The sequence below is a fragment of the Schistocerca piceifrons genome, chromosome 1, assembly GCF_021461385.2.
Source record: "Schistocerca piceifrons isolate TAMUIC-IGC-003096 chromosome 1, iqSchPice1.1, whole genome shotgun sequence".
Lineage (NCBI taxonomy): Eukaryota > Metazoa > Arthropoda > Insecta > Orthoptera > Acrididae > Schistocerca > Schistocerca piceifrons.
Window position 1 is genome coordinate 1,067,211,456 of NC_060138.1, and position 18,644 is coordinate 1,067,230,099.

At 44.2% G+C, this 18,644-nt stretch overlaps 1 protein-coding gene across 2 annotated transcripts in view; it reads right to left on the reverse strand.

Annotated features, from left to right (window-relative positions):
• LOC124799394 (solute carrier organic anion transporter family member 74D-like) overlaps positions 1–18,644 on the reverse strand; it is a 213,403-nt gene that overhangs the window by 45,462 nt on the left and 149,297 nt on the right. For both annotated transcript variants that reach the window (XM_047262920.1, XM_047262921.1), the window contains exons 8-9: positions 5,465–5,629; positions 944–1,142 (exon numbers count right to left, since the gene is read on the reverse strand). In XM_047262920.1, the coding sequence (XP_047118876.1) occupies positions 944–1,142; positions 5,465–5,629 (364 nt within the window). The remainder of the gene's footprint in view (positions 1–943; positions 1,143–5,464; positions 5,630–18,644) is intronic.

Sequence of the window (18,644 nt, forward strand, 5' to 3'; positions counted from 1 at the left end):
TGGCCAGTGGCAGAACTGTAGCGACGTTGAAAGTCGCCGCCACGCAATTCCTGGTGCATAGAAATCTGGTACGGGTGCAATCGATGTTGATGTAGCATTGTCAACACCGACGTTTTTGAGATTCCCGAATCTCGTGCAATTTGTCTGCTACTGATGTGCGGATTCGCCGCGACGGCAGCTAAAGCACCTACTTGGGCATCTTCATTTGTTGCAGGTCGTGGTTGACATTTCACATTCGACTGAACACTTCCTGTTTCATTAAATAAGTTAACTATCCGGCGAACGGTCCGGACACTTGGATGATGTCGTCCAGGATACCGAGCAGCATGCATAGCACACGGCGGTTGGGCATTTTGATCACAACAGCCATACATCAACACGATATCGACCTTTTCCGCAATTGGTAAACGGTCCATTTTAACACGGGTAATGTATCACGAAGCAAATACCGTCCGCACTGGCGGAATGTTACGTGATACCACGTACTTATACGTTTGTGACTATTACAGCGCCATCTATCACAAATCGAAAAAAGTAGTCCACCTAAAACATTCATATTTCTTTACGTACTACACGAATATGTAATAAAAATGGGGGTTCCTATTTTAAAAAACGCAGTTGATATCCGTTTGACCTACAGCAGCGCCATCTAGCGGACCAACCGTAGCACCATCTGGTTTCCCCCTTCAAGCAAGTTTTGTTCTTTGTAGTTTTTTCTTTTGACGCTTATTTCGTTGGTCCGGTCACGATCAATGGACCACCCTGTATACACGCGATTTGGCAATGGACAAGCTACCCAAAACTAGTCACCAGTGAATAAATAGAACTCTCTACGGAACTGAAGGCTATTCTTTTAACAATTATTGTAAGCTTTTCTTTTCTAGTCTGCGTGACAAGTTGAGAGTGTAGTGTCTCTTTTAGCAGCAGGTGGCGCGTGACTCACGAGTGGTGCGCGGGGTCCCAGGCGCCTCGCAGGTCGTCGCTGGGGCAGCCGAGGAACGGCTTGGCCAGGTGAACGGCCACGTCCAGCAGCTCGACGGCGACGTTCCAGGCGGCCAGCGCGCGTGCAGACGGCTTGGCCCGCGAGATGTACACCGAAGACAGCACCAGCCCCGCAGCCGTGAAGCCCAGCCCCACAGAGCCTGCGGCAGCCCACCAACACTCACGTTATACACTGAGGTAAGTCGTTGGATAGCAATATGCAGATATGTAGATGGTTGCAATATCGCGTACACAAGGTATAAAAAGGCAGTGCGTTGGCGGAGCCGTCATTTGTACTCAGGCGATTCATGTGAAAAGGTCTCCGTCGTGATTATGGCCGCAGATGGAAATTAACAAACTTCGAACGCGGAATGGTGGTCGCAGCTAGACGGGATATTTCATTTCCGAAATCGTTAGGGAATCCAATATTCCACGACCACAGTGTCCACAGTGTGCGTGTGTCGAATACCAAATTTCAGGCGTTATATCTCACAACGGACAACGCAGTGGCCGGCAGCCTTCACTTAACGACCGAGAGCCGCTACGAATGTGTAGCGGTGTCAGTGCTAACAGAAAGGCAACACTGCGCCAAACAGCCGCAGAAATCAGTCAGGGATGGACAAAGAACGTATCCGTTAGGATAGTGCGGCGAAATTTGGCGTTAATGGCTGTGGCAGCAGATGACCGAGACGCGTTCCTTTGCTAACAGCACGACATCGCCTGCAACGCCTCTCCTCGGCTCTTTTAGCAGTGGCAGGCAGCAGGTGGCGGGTGACTCAAGAGTGGTGCGCGAAAAAATGACGTTTTGCCATTCATGCACCCAGGTTCGTCGTTGAGTACACCATCACAGGCGTTCCTGTCTGTGATGCAGCGTCGAGTGTAACCGCAGCCATGGTCTCCGAGCTGATAGTCAATGCTGCTGCAAACGTCGTCGAACTGTTCGTGCAGATGGTTGTTGTCTTGCAAACGTCCCCATCTGTTGACTCAGGGATCGAGACGTGGCTGCACAATCCATTACAGATGTCTGTCATCTCGACTGCTAATGATACGAGGTCGTTGGGATCCAGCACGGCGTTCCGTATTACCCTCCTGAACCCACTGATTCCATATTCTAACAGTCATTGGATCTCGACCAAGGCGAGCAGCAATGTCGCGATACGATAAACCGCAATCTCGATAGGCTACAATCCGACCTTTATGAAAGTCGGAAACGTGATGGTACGCATTTCTCCTCCTTACACGAGATATCACAACAACGTTTCACCAGGCAACGCCGGTCAACTGCTGTTTGTGTATGAGAAATCGGTTGGAAACTTTCCTCATGTCAGCACGTTGTCAGTGTCGCCACCGGCGCCAACCTTGTGTGAATGCTCTGAAAAGCTAATCATTTGCATATCACAGCATCTTCTTCTTTTCGGTTAAATTTCGTGTCTGTCGCACCTCATCTTCGTGGTGTAGCAATTTTAATGACCAGTAGTGTAGACTGCAGTGAGCTCTCACTAACTTCTGTGGTATCGATATGTGTTGCTGACATTAGTGCGAAGATTATTGTTTATAGTACTGTAGGGTCGCAATGCGAGTCAAATGTGCGAACCATGCGCCACTTGATCAGTCTCCCTACTTCTCTGGGAGAAACTTCTATGCCGATTCTGGACCACAGGCGTAGGCTATAGCAACAAGTTCCGTTTTCCTCGGAACACCAGCGAAGTATGTGTGTAAGGAAAGGTTTGTGGCCCTGTTAGCATATTGTAACGGCTACTTGTTACAACACCTGTGTTTTGGAAGGTACAGTGGTGGGCATTTGAGTGTGAGAGCTTTCGTCTCGAAACTAGTTATGAGATAATAAAGAATTAGAACTCCTATCCCTGAGGAAGGATTATTTCATACTCATTCGTATGTATTTTCCATACCAAGGCTTAACAAACGAAGGCAGACAAATTTCAGATGGTTGCAAGGACATTTAGATGGGGTGTTGTAAATGCTGTTAATGGCTGAAGATGGGGCAGGAGATGACTACATTAAACTTCATACAACGTGAAACGTGATGCAGCAAAGTATGCTAATAGATAAGGCAGATTGCATCCATGGAAGCTAAGATGCAGGATATGGGTTAAATATAGAACGAGAAGACTTGCAGACACAAAAACTGAGAATAGAGGGCTCCACGTGAGTCTATTATTGGAAATTATACTTTTAGCTGATAGATCAAGGAGCTGCTGGTCGATTTCTAACGGATGTAGAACGATCCTCTGCGTCTAATAAACACCGTCAAATTACAGCAGATTTGAATGATGGACACAACATCGCACGCCAGCTATGTGATGTTAACTATGGTAACGTTTACGTCGACAAAAACAGTTCAATGACCCCGGTAAGTGATGCAGCATGGATGCAAAATGATTTAAAGATAAGCTAAGCGACGGGCGAAAGGACTCCTAAAAGCAAAAAAGCAGCAGAGGAAAAAAGTATAATACCTTTGCTATATGAATATATTCACAAACAGCTTTTGATGGCATATCTTGTTACAAGTTCCCGCACGTAAGTGCTCATTTCGCTTACAACGAAACACTGAACATGCATTCGGATGATGATGGTTCTATAAACTGTTCAGCAATCAAGAACTGGTCTTCCTCCTTGAAAATTTAAGAAATTCAGGGAAACTACGGCAAAACCAGTTCTCGATTGCCGAACAGGGCAGGTTGCTTACAAATGGACTCAGCAGATTTTCTTTCCTTGTCTCAGCTTGTGTCCTTATCTAATGACTTTCGTCGACGCCATACTGAACTCTGATCTTTCTTCCTTTCCTCATTTTCCTTACTCTACGTGAAAGTATTTAACTATATATATTTTTTAAAAGAAATACGTTACGCTGCTCGCAAGTACATAATTGTAATAGTTTTAAATGTATACGACGAGAAATATCGAAATTCCAGAATGAAATTTTGACTCTGCAGCGGAATGTGCGCTGATGTGAAACTTCCTGGCAGATCAAAACTTTGTGCCGGACCGAGACTCCAACTCGGGAGCTTTACCTTTTGGGGGAAAGTACTCTAGCATCTGAGCTAGCCAAGCACGACTCACGATCCCTCCTCACAGCTTCAATTCCACTGGTACCTCGTCTCCTACCTTGCAAACTTCACAGAAGCTCTCCTGCGTACCTTGCAGAACTAGCACTGCTGGAAGAAAGGATATTGCGCAGACATGGCTTTGCCACAGCCTGGGGGATTTTTCCCGAATGAAATTTTCACTCTGCAGCGGAGTGTGCGCTGATACGAAACTTTCTGGGAGATTGAAACTGTGTGCCGGACTGAGACTCGAACTGGCGGAATTGAAGCTGTGAGGACGGGTCGTGAGTCGTGCTTGGGTAGCTCAGATGTTGTCGGCACGGTAGCTCAGCGTGTTCGGTCAGAGGGCCAATTGTCCTCTGTAATAAAAGAAACTGAGTAAAGGAATCAACGATCAACTTGAACGGATGTCATGTGACGTCCGCCCAGACCAAACGAAACGAACAATACCGAACAAAATTGTATATAAAAATAGATGGTGTAATGGTCAGCGTGTCTGCCTAGTAAACGGGTGGCCCGGGTCCGAATATCAGTCAGGTACGGGATAGCTACCCTCTGTAACAAAAAACTGAGTGAATGGATCAACAAAGAAGGGGTGTCATCAGACGTCCGCCCCGAACAAATTCAACGAACAATATAGCACAAAATGTGATTAAAAAATGATTGACCAGTTGCCCATAGTCGGCAAAGGTCCCAAGTTCGAGTCTCGATCCGGCACAAAGTTTTAATCTGCCAGGAAGTTTCACATCAGCGCACACTCCGCTGCAGAGTCAAAATTTCATTCTGGAATTTCGATATTTCTTGTCGTATACATTTAAAACTATTAGAATTATGCAATTGCGAGCAGCGTAACGCATTTCTTTTTTAAAAATGTACAGTTAAATATTATCACGCAGAGTAAGCAAAATGAGGAAAGGAAGAAAGATCAGGATTCAATATGGCGTCGACGAAAGTCATTAGATACGGGAACAAGCTGAGACAAGGCAAGAAAATCTGCCGAGTCCATTTGTAAACAACCAGCCCTGTTCGGCAATCAAGAATTGGTTTTGCCGTAGTTTCCCTAAGTTTCTTAAAATATCCAGGAGGGAGGCCAGTTCTTGGCACTCTATCGATGTTGTCTGTCGTGATTCTTCACTCTTCGGCCCGTTACGGCTAGCGTTGGTGCCAGTGTTTTCGGCGGGTAAAGACATGCCAAAATCTTTATACGAGTTACGCCATGCTAGACGATGCAGCTGAATTTATTGCAATTTAGTGTGAGACACTATGCGGCGATTCTCAATGTGTTTCTCCATGTGAATGCTCCCGCAAACGTTTTTAACACGAATTGAATTGGCCACATTTTTAGACGTGCTTTGTATTCAGTAGTCGTGCAGACAAGAAGAGCGTCCTTAAACAGAGGTATGAGCTGGAGAACTGACCTGTGATGAGGCTGGCCCTGGAGGCGGACTGTCGGAACTGCGTCTCCATGTACTTGGGCATGAAGGTCCAGTAGCCCACGTAGCCGAACATGAAGCACACGGAACTGATCGTGTTCAGCATCAGCACCTTGTTCCGCAGAAGCCGCAGCACAGCTTCTCGGAAGTCTGCACACAAAGTTCATCACCTTCATTACCATCATCGTCACTGTTATTGTTACGCAGCTAATGAAACAGTAAAGTAAAACTTTAGCTTCTACACTACTGGCCATTAAAATTGCTACACCAAGAAGAAATGCAGATGATAAACGGGTATTCATTGGACAAATACATTATACTAGAACTGACATGTGATTACATTTTCACCCAATTTGGGTGCATAGATCCTGAGAAATCAGTACCCAGAACAACCACCTCTGGCCGAAACCACCTCTGGCCGTAATAAATGCCTTGATACGCCTGGGCATTGAGTCAAACAGAGCTTGTATGGCGTGTACAGGTACAGCTGTCCATGCAGCTTCAACACGATACCACAGTTCATCAAGAGTAGTGAATGGCGTATTGTGATGGGACAGTTGCTGGGCCACCATTGACCAGACGCTTTCAATTGGTGAGAGATCTGGAGAATGTGCTGGCCAGGGAAGCAGTCGAACATTTTCTGTATCCAGAAAGGCCCGTACAGAACCTGCAACATGCAGTCGTGCATTGTTGTTGTTTTGTTGTCTTCAGTCTGCTACTCTATCCTGTGCAAGCTTCTTCATCTCCCCGTACTTACTGCAGCCTACATCCTTCTGAATCTGCTTAGTGTACTCATCTCTTGGTCTCCCTCTACGATTTTTACCCTCCACGCTGCCCTCCAATGCTAAATTTGTGATCCTTGATGCCCCAGAAAATGTCCTACAAACCGATCCCTTCTTCTTGTCAAGTTGTGCCACAAACTCCTCTTCTCCCCAATTCTATTCAATACCTCCTCATTAGTTATGTGATCTACCCAACTAACCTTCAGCATTCTCCTGTAGCACCACATTTCGAAAGATTCTATTCTCTTCTTGTCCAAACTATTTATCGTCCATGTTTCACTTCCATACATGGCTACACTCCATAGAAATACTTTCAGAAACGACTTCCTGACACTTAAATCTATACTCGATGTTAACAAATTTCTCTTCTTCAGAAACGCTTTTCTTGCCATTGCCAGTCCACTTTATATATCCTCTCTACTTCGACCATCATCAGTTATTTTGGTGATGTGAACAAGAGGTGACCGAGACGTGTAACCAATGGCACCCCATACCATCACGCCAGGTGATACGCTTGTATAGCGATAACGAATACACGCTTCCAATGTACGTTCACCGCGATGTCGCCAAACACGGATGCGACCATCATGATGTTGTAAACAGAACCTGGAGTCATCCGAAAAAATGATGTTTTGCCATTCGTGCACCCAGGTTCGTCGTTGAGTACACCATCGCAGGCGCTCCTGTCTGTGATGCAGCGTCAAGGGTAACCGCAGTCATGGTCTGATAGCCCATGCTGCTGCAAACGTCGTCGAACTGTTCGTGCAGATGGTTGTTGTCCTGCAAACGTCCCCATCTGTTGACTTGGCTGCACAATCCATTACAGATGTCTGTCATCTCGACTGCTAATGATACGAGGCCGTTGGGATCCAGCACGGCGTTCCGTATTACCCTCCTCAACCCACCGATTCCATATTCTAACAGTTATTGGATCTCGACCAACGCGAGCAGCAATGTTGCGATACGATAAACCGCAATCGCGATAGACTACAATCCGACGGAAATGTGATAGTACGCATTTCTCCTCCTTAGACGAGGCATCACAACAACATTTCACCAGGCAACGCCGATCAACTGCTGTTTGTGTTTGAGAAATCGGTTGGAATCTTTCCTCATGTCAGCAAGCTGTAGGTGTCGCCACCGGCGCCAACCTTGTGTGAATGCTCTGAAAAGCTAATCATTTGAATATCACAGCGCCTTCTTCCTGTCGGTTAAATTTCGCGTCTGTAGCACGTCATCTTCGTGGTGTAGCAGTTTTAATGGCCAGTAGTGTACAAAGATGGTATAATATGTATGGCACATAAAACTGAAGTAGATGTTAACGGTGGTATTGTCTAGACATCACGGTGTCAAACCAAAGTCGGAAACGCGAATTGATACCACCGACATTAGCAAGGGCTCCCTGCAATCCGCAACAACCAATGGGAGGCTCCAGAAGACCACGACTCCCTTTCAGCATAGAAGCGCCCTCAGGCTGAAGTCAATATAACGTTAAGGATGTAAGAACTGAGCCCCAGATCGTCATCTCAGCTATAGCAGTCAATATCTCATGTAGAAAAGTTAAATATACTTTGGTAAATGTTGCATTTTGCTCTGCCAGACAACACTTTATTAAACTGAGCACCAAGTGATGGTTTCATAGTCAACGACGTAAATTTTCGAGCAATCTTGTGGCAAAGAACTGTGTCAAAGTTAACTAAATCTTTTATTTATTTAGATAATAAAGTGAACTAATATTCCATGTGTTCTAGTTTGATGAGGTTTCTCCCACAGCGACCCAAGAGCCCACAGTTACAGCCAGACGTAACTAGTTTCGTCGAGTGACAACACTAACAAATGATTTATGTTCCAGAGCTATATGACCGTAGCTGTAGTAAGGTACACTGATTGCATCACGACCGGTTTCAGTCGAAAAAACGAGTGATGCTGTCAACAATCTTCTTAACGTATAGTCACAGAATTGTGGCGATATAGTGATTCTATAAGTATAATTGTCTTAACTTTAAACGTTGTGTACGATAAGTAGACTTATTGAGTCATGAAATTTTTTGGTCATTAGTTATCCGACTGCCCGTCTGCCTGTCAGTCTGTAAAGATCTATTTTTTTCAGGAATGGATTGACGTATCAAGCTGACATTTATATCACGTATTAACGCTACGTTCCCTTGGTGGCGTAAAAAATTGAGGGTTTCAACCAATGCAATCAAAAGATACGACCATTCATGTCACATATTTCGATACTCGCAAACTCAGTCGAAATCCACAGGATTCTTCCCGTTGATCTAGACTCAAGAAATGTGGCACGTTTCTCACTACAAGAAAGGAAAAAACTCTGAAAATAGGTAATTTGTAACTATATCTTACAAATAAAACCTTTTTGTCATTTGTTATCCAACTGTCTGTCCGTCCATCAGTTAAGATCGTCTTTTTTTCAGGGGTGGGTAGACGTTCACCTTACCTCTATCGATATCGATAACAGGAAAAAAGCGTCGAGATTCTCGATTTCCTGGATGGATGAGTCATCGGCATACTTAATTTTGTTTGTACGGAACCCTCGGTGCGCAATCCTGTTCACAATTATCCGAAATTTTTCACAATCAAAATACCCTTCTCGGATTTGCCCCCGAATGACACTGTGTTAGATCCCACAATATCTCTTTGAAATAACGTCTGATATCATCTGTTGATTACGTAAACTTACTGCTGCCAGTCGCGCTTTACGGCAGTAGCTACTGTAACCACCTGAATATGTCGGACAGTTGTTTCGAAGAAGTATTGTAGGACCTACACTATAACATCCAGCGGAAAACTGGTGAGATAAATGTGCAATAGAAATACCAGACAGGCTGCGAAACCAATATTTGTTTTCTTTTCTTTTGTTTTTTGAATCGTCTTCTGACTGGTCTGATGTGGCCGGTCACGAATTCCTCTCCTGTGCCAAACTCTTCACCTCGGAGTAGCAACTGCAACCTACGTCCTCAATTATTTGCTGGATGTATTCCAATCTCTGTCTCCCATTACAGTTTTTACCCTCTCCCACTTCCTGTAGTACAACGGAAGTTATTCCGTGATGTCTTGACAGATGTCCTATCATCCTGTCCCTTCTTCTTGCCAGTGTTTTCCATCTATTCCTTTCTTCGCCGATTCTACGGATAACCTCCTCATTCCTTATCTTATTAGTCCACCTAATTTCCAACATTATTATATAGCAGCACATATCAAAATCTTCGATTCTCTTCTTTTGCAGTTTTCACACAGTCCATGTTTAATTACCATACAATGTTGTGCTGCAAACGTACGTTCTCAGAAATTTCTTCCTTAAATTAAGTGCAATGTTTGATACTAGTAGATTTCTCTTGACCAGGAATGCTGTTTTTGCTAGTGCTAGTCTTCCCAGATAGCAGAATCAACTACTTCGTGATCCACAATTCTGATGTTAAGTTTCTCGACATTCACATTTCTCTTACTCATTACTTTTGCCTTTTTTCGATTTACTCCCTGTTCATATTCTGTACCCATTACACTGTTCATTCGCTTCAACAGAGCCTGTAATTCTTCTGCACTTTCATTGAAGATAGCAATGTCATCAGCGAATCTTATCGTTGATATCGTCTCGCTTTGAATTTTAATTCTGCTTCCACTCTTGAACCTTTATTTTACTTCCGTCATTGCTTCATAGATGTATATATTGAACAGTAGGGGCAAAAGATTACATCCCTGTCTTACATCCTTTTTAATCCGAGCACTTCGTTCTTCATCTTCTAATCTTATAGTATCCTCTTGGTTCTTGTACATATTGTATATTACCCGTCTTTCCCAATAGCCCACTCCTATTTTTCCCAGAATTTCGAACATCTTGCACCATCTGACATTGTCTAACGCTTTTTGTAGATCGACAAATATTATGAGCATGTCTCGATTTCTTTTTTCTTTTTCTTCAGTTTTGCTTCCATTATCAGCCGCAGCGTCAGAATTGCCTCTCTGGTACCCTTACCTTTTCTAAAGCCAAACTGATCGTTATCTAAAAATGGTTCAAATGGCTCTGAGCACTATGGGACTTAACATCTGAGGTCATCAGTCCCCTAGAACTTTGAACTGCTTGAACCTAACTAATCTAAGGACATCACACACATCCATGCCCGAGGCAGAATTCGAACCTGCGATCGTAGCAGCCACGTGGTTCCGGGCTGAAGCGCCTAGAACCTTTCGGTCACACCGGCCGGCGATCGTTATCTAACGCATCTTTAATTTTCTTTTCCACATTTATAAAATCATATATTAATGAAATGATAAATTCCCTTGGCGTAATAATCTACTACCCGAGAGACCCAGCCCGTGACACCATCTCGACTTTCTTCGTCGGAGCTGAAGTTATGACAGCCAAGAAACTTTTTGGTGCAAGGGAGATAAGAAAATCACTTGGAGTCGGGTCTGGGTTGTAAGGCATACCTTCAAAGACGTCCCATATGAAGCGACGCAACAGGTGTTTGATTTTTACCGAAAGACATAACCACCGTTTGACTGCATGACATGCTTTTATTGTACTGTCTAGACTTTAGCCTTAGGCCATTTTCAAATATTACAAATGTCAAAAATCATTTGGCTTGTGCGTTTGATAGGCAGAATGTCGCCAAGCGTTGCTGTGTAACCACTCGACTCCGTCAGTGAAGACATTGCGTTTTCTTCTTCTTCTTCTTTTTTTTATTGGCTATGCTTAGTGCTCTTTATGTCTGACAGTAGGTTTCATATTTCATTGTCTTTTCACGTTCCGTAATACGGCAGCCAAATCCTTTCTGGCCATAACCCTAGGCGAGGATTTTCCGGTTTCTTGGTCGAGGCTTGATTGAGACGGTACACCATTCAACGCTGTGTTGTCTCCGCAGCTTGTTCGATGAAGTGCTCACTTCATTCCGGTCTTTATTGCAACGTGCGTGTCTTAACAATAAACCTTTCCCGTGTTCCTTGCGTGTATTGCCCATCTATGAGGACAAAGTTGTTCTTTAGGGTTCTCGCTTCCCTGAAAATAATCCCATGACTCATACGGCATATGTCTGAAGATGAAGGGCAGACTACCCAGGAAATATCATTGTGAAGCCATCTGTGTTTCAGATGTGTAACTAACCTTGAAAGAGATAACAAGCGCCGAGCTACAGCGGTATGAGCAACCGTCACTTATCGCTTCGTTCCAGATGGCAGCAAAATAACTCAGCTACCACCGTTAACAAGACACGACTGACAACGACTCTTATTACTTAGTAATGGGATAACCGTTCGAATTGATGAAGTGTGTTCTTCGTATGTTTGACAAAATTGAAGTACAGAACCTAAAACAGCAGGAGTTACCCATTAAATGTGCATTTCTTTGTTAGTACAAGACCCCTCTCCTTGGCAATAGAGAAAGGTTTTGATAGTGTCCAGTCACTGGGATAGTGTATATTTATCTAGGATTTTTCATTTCGCAGGCTATACTTAACTGCTGAGCTAAGAGCCGTCCAGTGGATAGTATTTTAAGTGAAAGTGAATGTTAGCTCCCTGTACGCGCTGGATTGGTTGGTTGGTTAATCAACCAGCAAGAGAAACATATCATGCCCTGTGCATTTACATCAGGATCTAAAACGTGATCTTGTCTTGTATGTAACAAATTACAGATACATATCGGATTACTGCTACCTATAAACGATGCAGTTTCATGATGAGCTGCACAAACTGAGGAAGTAGACCCCAAAGTTGGAGCGGCGTTTTTGTATACCTGGCAACGATTATGTTCGAATTTGTAGGGCAAAGTGGTACTGAATTTTGACTGAAAAAATAGCTGCATTGTGTAGAACTGCACCTAAGAACCACGAAACGGAACTCGGAGATCTGTCTATATGATATTTTGCAGCATGCGTTCAATAGAAGCTGCACTCGTGATGTGGCTGTTAATGAATTTGAAGAAAGGAAGAACAAACCTGCTTGCTACGACGGAGAATTTAAGCATGTGGCGGCCAGAAACGGTGTCAGCAGTTAACAGTGTTCTTGTTCTCGGATGGCTACGATACAGCATCTGACGTATTATCGCCTGTAAGTTATTATCTGCGTCTTACATGTGTACTTTACAGGTCGCCGTACGAAGTGTGGCGGAGGGTACATACAGTGTCTACCAAAGAAACTGAAAGGGAAGATCGGGGCACGTTTACACAGAGCACTTTTACCGGGTACCATTATTGCTAGAACGCGACCGGTAATGGAATATTAGTACTACCTTCTGCTGGGGGCTCTCACAAACTTTACGGCGGCAGTTGAATGAACGTCTTAGCCCAAAGAAAAAAGTTGTAATTTTGTGCAAGGTGAGTTAATTTTATTACTCAAGTATCGAAGCTCCTAGGGAGCACACCTTTTAGAATTGAGAATAGGTAAATATAAGTTCATATACAGGATATGATTCTGTTTTACAAGGAACGTCCACACGTAAAGGATGTCGTTGTATGTCTTACTTGGAGAATTTGGAAATGGACTGAAAACTAGTCATCAGTTAACAAAGAGGGTTTTTTACACTTGTGCTGAAAGCCTGAAAGTTGCTACTTTATTTCTGAATCTATTTCAAACATGGCGATGGGGCACGTTTTTGCGTTTCTGTTGGGGCATTGCCATTCTAAAGGTATGGTTACAGTGGGTTATACAGGGCTATTACAAATGATTGAAGCGATTTCATAAATTCACTGTAGCTCCATTCATTGACATATGGTCACGACACACTACAGATACGTAGAAAAACTCAAAGTTTTGTTCGGCTGGAGCCGCACTTCAGGTTTCTGCCGCCAGAGTGCTCGAGAGCGCAGTGAGACAAAATGGCGACAGGAGCCGAGAAAGCGTATGTCGCGCTTGAAATGCACTCACATCAGTCAGTCATAACAGTGCAACGACACTTCAGGACGAAGTTCAACAAAGATCCACCAACTGCTAACTCCATTCGGCGGTGGTATGCGCAGTTTAAAGATTCTGGATGCCTCACGGTTTAAAGTTTACGGCCCCTTTTTCTTCTGCGAAAAAAAACGTTACAGGACACGTGTATCTGAACATGCTGGAAAATTGGCGCATGCCACAACTGGAGACCGACAGAGCCGACTTCATCTTTCAACAGGATGGTGCTCCACCGCACTTCCATCATGATGTTCGGCATTTCTTAAACAGGATATTGGAAAACCGATGGGTCGGTCGTGGTGGAGATCATGATCAGCAATTCATGTCATGGCCTCCACGCTCTCCCGACTTAACCCCATGCGATTTCTTTTTGTGGGGTTATGTGAAAGATTCAGTGTTTAAATCTCCTCTACCAAGAAACGTGCCAGAACTGCGAGCTCGCATCAACGATGCTTTCGAACTCATTGATGGGGACATGCTGCACCGAGTGTGGGAGGAACTTGATTATCGGCTTGATGTCTGCCGAATCACTAAAGGGGCACATATCGAACATTTGTGAATGCCTAAAAAAACTTTTTGAGTTTTTGTATGTGTGTGCAAAGCATTGTGAAAATATCTCAAATAATAAAGTTATTGTAGAGCTGTGAAATCGCTTCAATCATTTGTAATAACCCTGTATGTATCGCAATTTGTATGAGGGTCATATCTATCTGACACGTCGCGATACACCATGTCATATAAAGGTTCACTGGACCTTCCCGAGTATGCGCATGCGCAGTACCAGTCTTTCTTGGTGCCACACCGCCATGTTTGTTTACAACTGCCTATTTGATCTTGAGTGTTCCGTGGAGTCCATTGATGTATTTATTGCGTTTTGTGGTGTTGTGCCGTTCTTTCCAGCCAGCACATAAAACAGTAAAGTCTTCAACATCGTTTTTGGAAGCCATCGCGAATTCTGAACAGGTCTGCATCACCAAAGGCACTGATACAAATTGCCAGATGTAAACGTACGGTCACACTTGTATGACTTGGAAGCAGCGCCCTCACACAAGTCGCGATACACGTCCTAGAGACGTATATACATGTCGCGCACACATGTGCCGATACAAACCAAATATGTAAACGTACCTTCACACCCCATTCAAAGAAATTTTAAGCCAACGACAGCTGGAAACGCAAAGTAGAAAAATAAAAGCACAGGACAATAGAAGGTAGAAATTGCTAAAGCTGTTTGAACCCAATGAATCTCAAACATATAGAATTAATGCAACGACAGCAAGGACTAAAAATCAGAAGAAATTGCTAAAAGATAGAACAAGGAGAAATGTGGATAAGCCTACTTCTGACGTTATCTTTATTGTTCTGCTCAAAAGCGGGTTTTCGCACGGTGACCCTCCATGCTCTCCTGTCTTCTGCCATCCTCTCCCTCTTCCCTTTATGTCACCTGTGATCTCGTATCTCCCACCTGACTCACAATCTTCTCTCGAAAATTAGTCCGTCCAAAGCGACTGTTACCAAGCACTCACCGCTGCAATGAATGTCCCAGCCACTTCTTCTTCCTTTCTCTTAAAACCTGCAGCAGTCCAATGTAAATGACGAAAATTACCTTTGCATTTGTTCCTTGAAACGGTACAACCGATCAAAAAGAAATAAAGAATGGGATCAGTGCCTTAGACAATAAGGGTGGACTGACGACGATCGTGCCACAGGAAACATTATTTTTACTGTGCATAAACTGCAACTCGGACAGTGATGATAAATAGGTCTTTACTCAACGTTCAAACTTCTGTGTAGGACATACTCCTTAACAGGCGGAAGTTCGTCGGAAAATTTGTTTATTGCCAGTAAAACTCTATACCTGGGGCACGTTATACACTCGTCGTAAATCTATACAAAACTACTTTGCACTCTTAAATATAGTATGTACCAAGCTATACTTTAGTAACAATGTTATAAGACTAAATAACTATAAACCAAATAAATCTAACTAAAAAAATTCGAAAAACGTGGAAAAAGAATCCACATAAATGTACCCCGGTCTCCCCTTCCCAGAAAACATGGTCGGTCTGATGTCAATGTGACTTCGTACACGCACACACCATTGGCTGGTATGTAAAAGAATAGAGATGCAATTCTCTGTGAGAGGTAGAGCAGCCACTACATTGCATTAGTGCTGTACGACTTTAGTGCTTTTACCAAGCTTGACGGGATCTATGAGCAGCGTGAGAAGCGTCAGATGTTCAATTATCACTATGAAGAACATGGAGAACCAGGCAGCGTAATCAGCAACTGACGGAGTTTAAAACTACTTGATTGAGGGTCTCCATTTGGACGGCTGGTCGAATAGTGTAATACCCAGATATGTGAGGCATTCGGATGTGACACTGCCCTGGTGTTGGACTTCATGAGAACGTGAGGCCAGGCATAACGTCAACGTTTCGGTCAATCACGTCTGACCACCACGATGGAGGATTGTCGTATTGTACGCCATGCACATCGTAACCTCTTCTTATCTGCGCCTCCGACAGAAAATAGTGGATATACTTATATGGAATACTTCAAGAAGAATATAATAATTCCAATCCCAAAGAAAGCAGGCGCTGACAGATGTGAAAATTACCGAACAATCAGTTTAATAAGTCACGGATGCAAAATACTAACGCGAATTCTCTACAGACGAATGGAAAAACTGGTAGAAACCGACCTAGGGGAAGATCAGTTTGGATTCCGTAGAAATGTTGGAACACATGAGGCAATACTGACCCTACAACTTATCTTAGAAGCTAGATTAAGGAAAGGCAAACCTACGTTTCTAGCATTTGTAGACATAGAGAAAGCTTTTGACAATGTTGACTGCAATACTCTCTTTCAAATTCTGTAGGTGGCGAGGGTAAAATACAGGGAGCGAAAGGCTATTTACAATTTGTACAGAAACCAGATGGCAGTTATAAGAGTCGAGGGGCATGAAAGGGAAGCAGTGGTCGGGAAGGGAGTGATACAGGGTTGTAGCCTCTCCCCGATGTTATTCAATCTGTATATTGAGCAAGCAGTGAAGGAAACAAAAGAAAAATTCGGAGTAGGTATTAAAATCCATGGAGAAGAAATAAAAACTTTGAGGTTCACCGATGACATTGTAATTCTGTCAGAGACAGCAAAGGACTTGGAAGAGTAGTTGAACGGAATGGACAGTGTCATGAAAGGAGAGTATAAGATGAACATCAACAAAAGCAAAACGAGGATAATGGAATGTAGTCGAATTAAGTCGGGTGATACTGAGGGAATTAGATTAGGAAATGAGACACTTAAAGTAGTAAAGGAGTTTTGCTATTTGGGGAGCAAAATAACTGATGATGGTCGAAGTAGAGAGGATATAAAATGTAGACTGGCAATAGCAAGGAAAGCGTTTCTGAAGAAGAGAAATTTGTTAACATCGAGTATAGATTTATGTGTCAGGAAGTCGTTTCTGAAAGTATTTGCATGGAGCGTAGCCATGTATGGAAGTGAAACATGGACGATAACTAGTTTGGATAAGAAGAGAATAGAAGCTTTCGAAATGTGGTGCTACAGAAGAATGAGGAGGTATTGAATAGGATTGGGGAGAATGAGAAGTTTGTGGCACAACTTGACTAGAAGAAGAGATCGGTTGGTAGGACATGTTCTGAGGCATCAAGGGATCACCAATTTAGTATTGGGGGGCAGCGTGGAGGGTAAAAATCGTAGAGGGAGACCAAGAGATGAATACACTAAACAGATTCAGAAGGATGTAGGTTGCAATAGGTACTGGGAGATGAAGAAGCTTGCACAGAATAGAGTAGCATGGAGAGCTGCATCAAACCAGTCTCAGGACTGAAGACCACAACAACAACAACTTATATGGATATGGCTTCTGTTCTTTCGGACATGTCCGAAATAACAGACACCATTTATTACCTGCAGCCGTCTAGAACGAAAGTAGAATTACATATTAATACATTCAGCTGCTGACGAGCGTTGATGTGTATCAACGAGGACAGGTGAAAATGTGTGCCCCGACCGGGACTCCAACCTGGGATCCCCTGCTTACATGGCAGACGCTCTATCCATCTGAGCCACCGAGGGCACAGAGGATAGTGCGGCTGAAGGGACTATCTCTGGCACGCCTCCCGCGAGACCCACATTCCCAATTTATTGTCCCGCACTGTATTCACAGTGCCCCTGCCCATTATACTCATCACTCGCGGCTTTTTGCCGATTCCCGTAAGAGTTCGGGCACTGTTTGTGCATCCGCACAGAAGAAGTTGGTCATGTCCGAAAGAACAGACACCATATCCTTTTAAGTACATAGTTCTGGCAATACCGGCCATGACCTTTTTCTTCTGTGCGGATGCACACATATTACCCGAACTCTTACGGGACTTGGTAAGAAAGTCTTCCACGAGTAATGAGTGTGTTGGGTAGGGGCACTATGAACGTAGAGTGTCGACATATAAGGTGAGAACGTGGGTCTCGCGGGAGGCGTACGCGAGGTAGTCCCTGCAGTCGCACTATCCTCTGTGCCATGTAAGCAGGAGATACCGGGTTCGAGTACCGGTCGAAGCACACATTTTCACTTGTCCCCGTTGATATACATCAACGCCCGTCAGCAGCTGGAGGTATTAATCTATAATTCTAATTTTGAAAATAGTGGACTCCCTGCAACGTTCTGTGTCATCCCACTCCAACAGTCAAAGATGAGCAGCAGCCGGACTAGCGAACTACTGACACATGAGCAAGCTGCCGTTAGCACCAAGATTGGTGTCGTGAACGGCAAGCATGGAATGCTGATGAACGGGATCACATTGTGTAAAGCGATGAATTGTGGTTCCGCACTGCCCTGGATGAGCGTTGTCGGCGAGTATGACGGACACCGGGCGGGAGGTCTCACTCTTTTAGTGTTTTGGAGAGGCGCAGCGGTGTTTCACCTGGCTTTAGGATTGTGGGGAGCCACACGGTTTTGACTTCAGGTCACGGCTAGTAGTGATTTAGCGAACTCAGGCGGAACAGTTTACGTCACGCACAGCCTGAGTTCTCATGTGTTAGCGCTATGCGACAGTATCGTGGTGCCATTTTTCAACAAGATAATGCAAGTCCACATATCTTACGTGTCACTATGAACTGTCTACTTGATGTTGTGGTACTCCAACGGCCAGCAAGCTCCCCAGATGTGTTCCCGATACAAAACGTGAGGGACGAGCCAGGAGGTCAACTCCACCCCAGTGCCAGTATGTGGGGTATCAAGGACAAGTTACAACGGAAGTGGTCCATCTTGCCTGAGGAGAGGATGCAGCAGCTTTATGAAACCCATCCTGACCTAATCAGAGCATGCGCCGAGGCCCGACGGCCTGCAACGTCTGTAATGACAAGTGGGTTCTTATTGCCAAGTTCTTTGCGAATCTGACACGATTTCGCAGTCACTGAAATAGCATCACGCGGCCTCCCAACCCGTGAAGTTCCATTTCGTT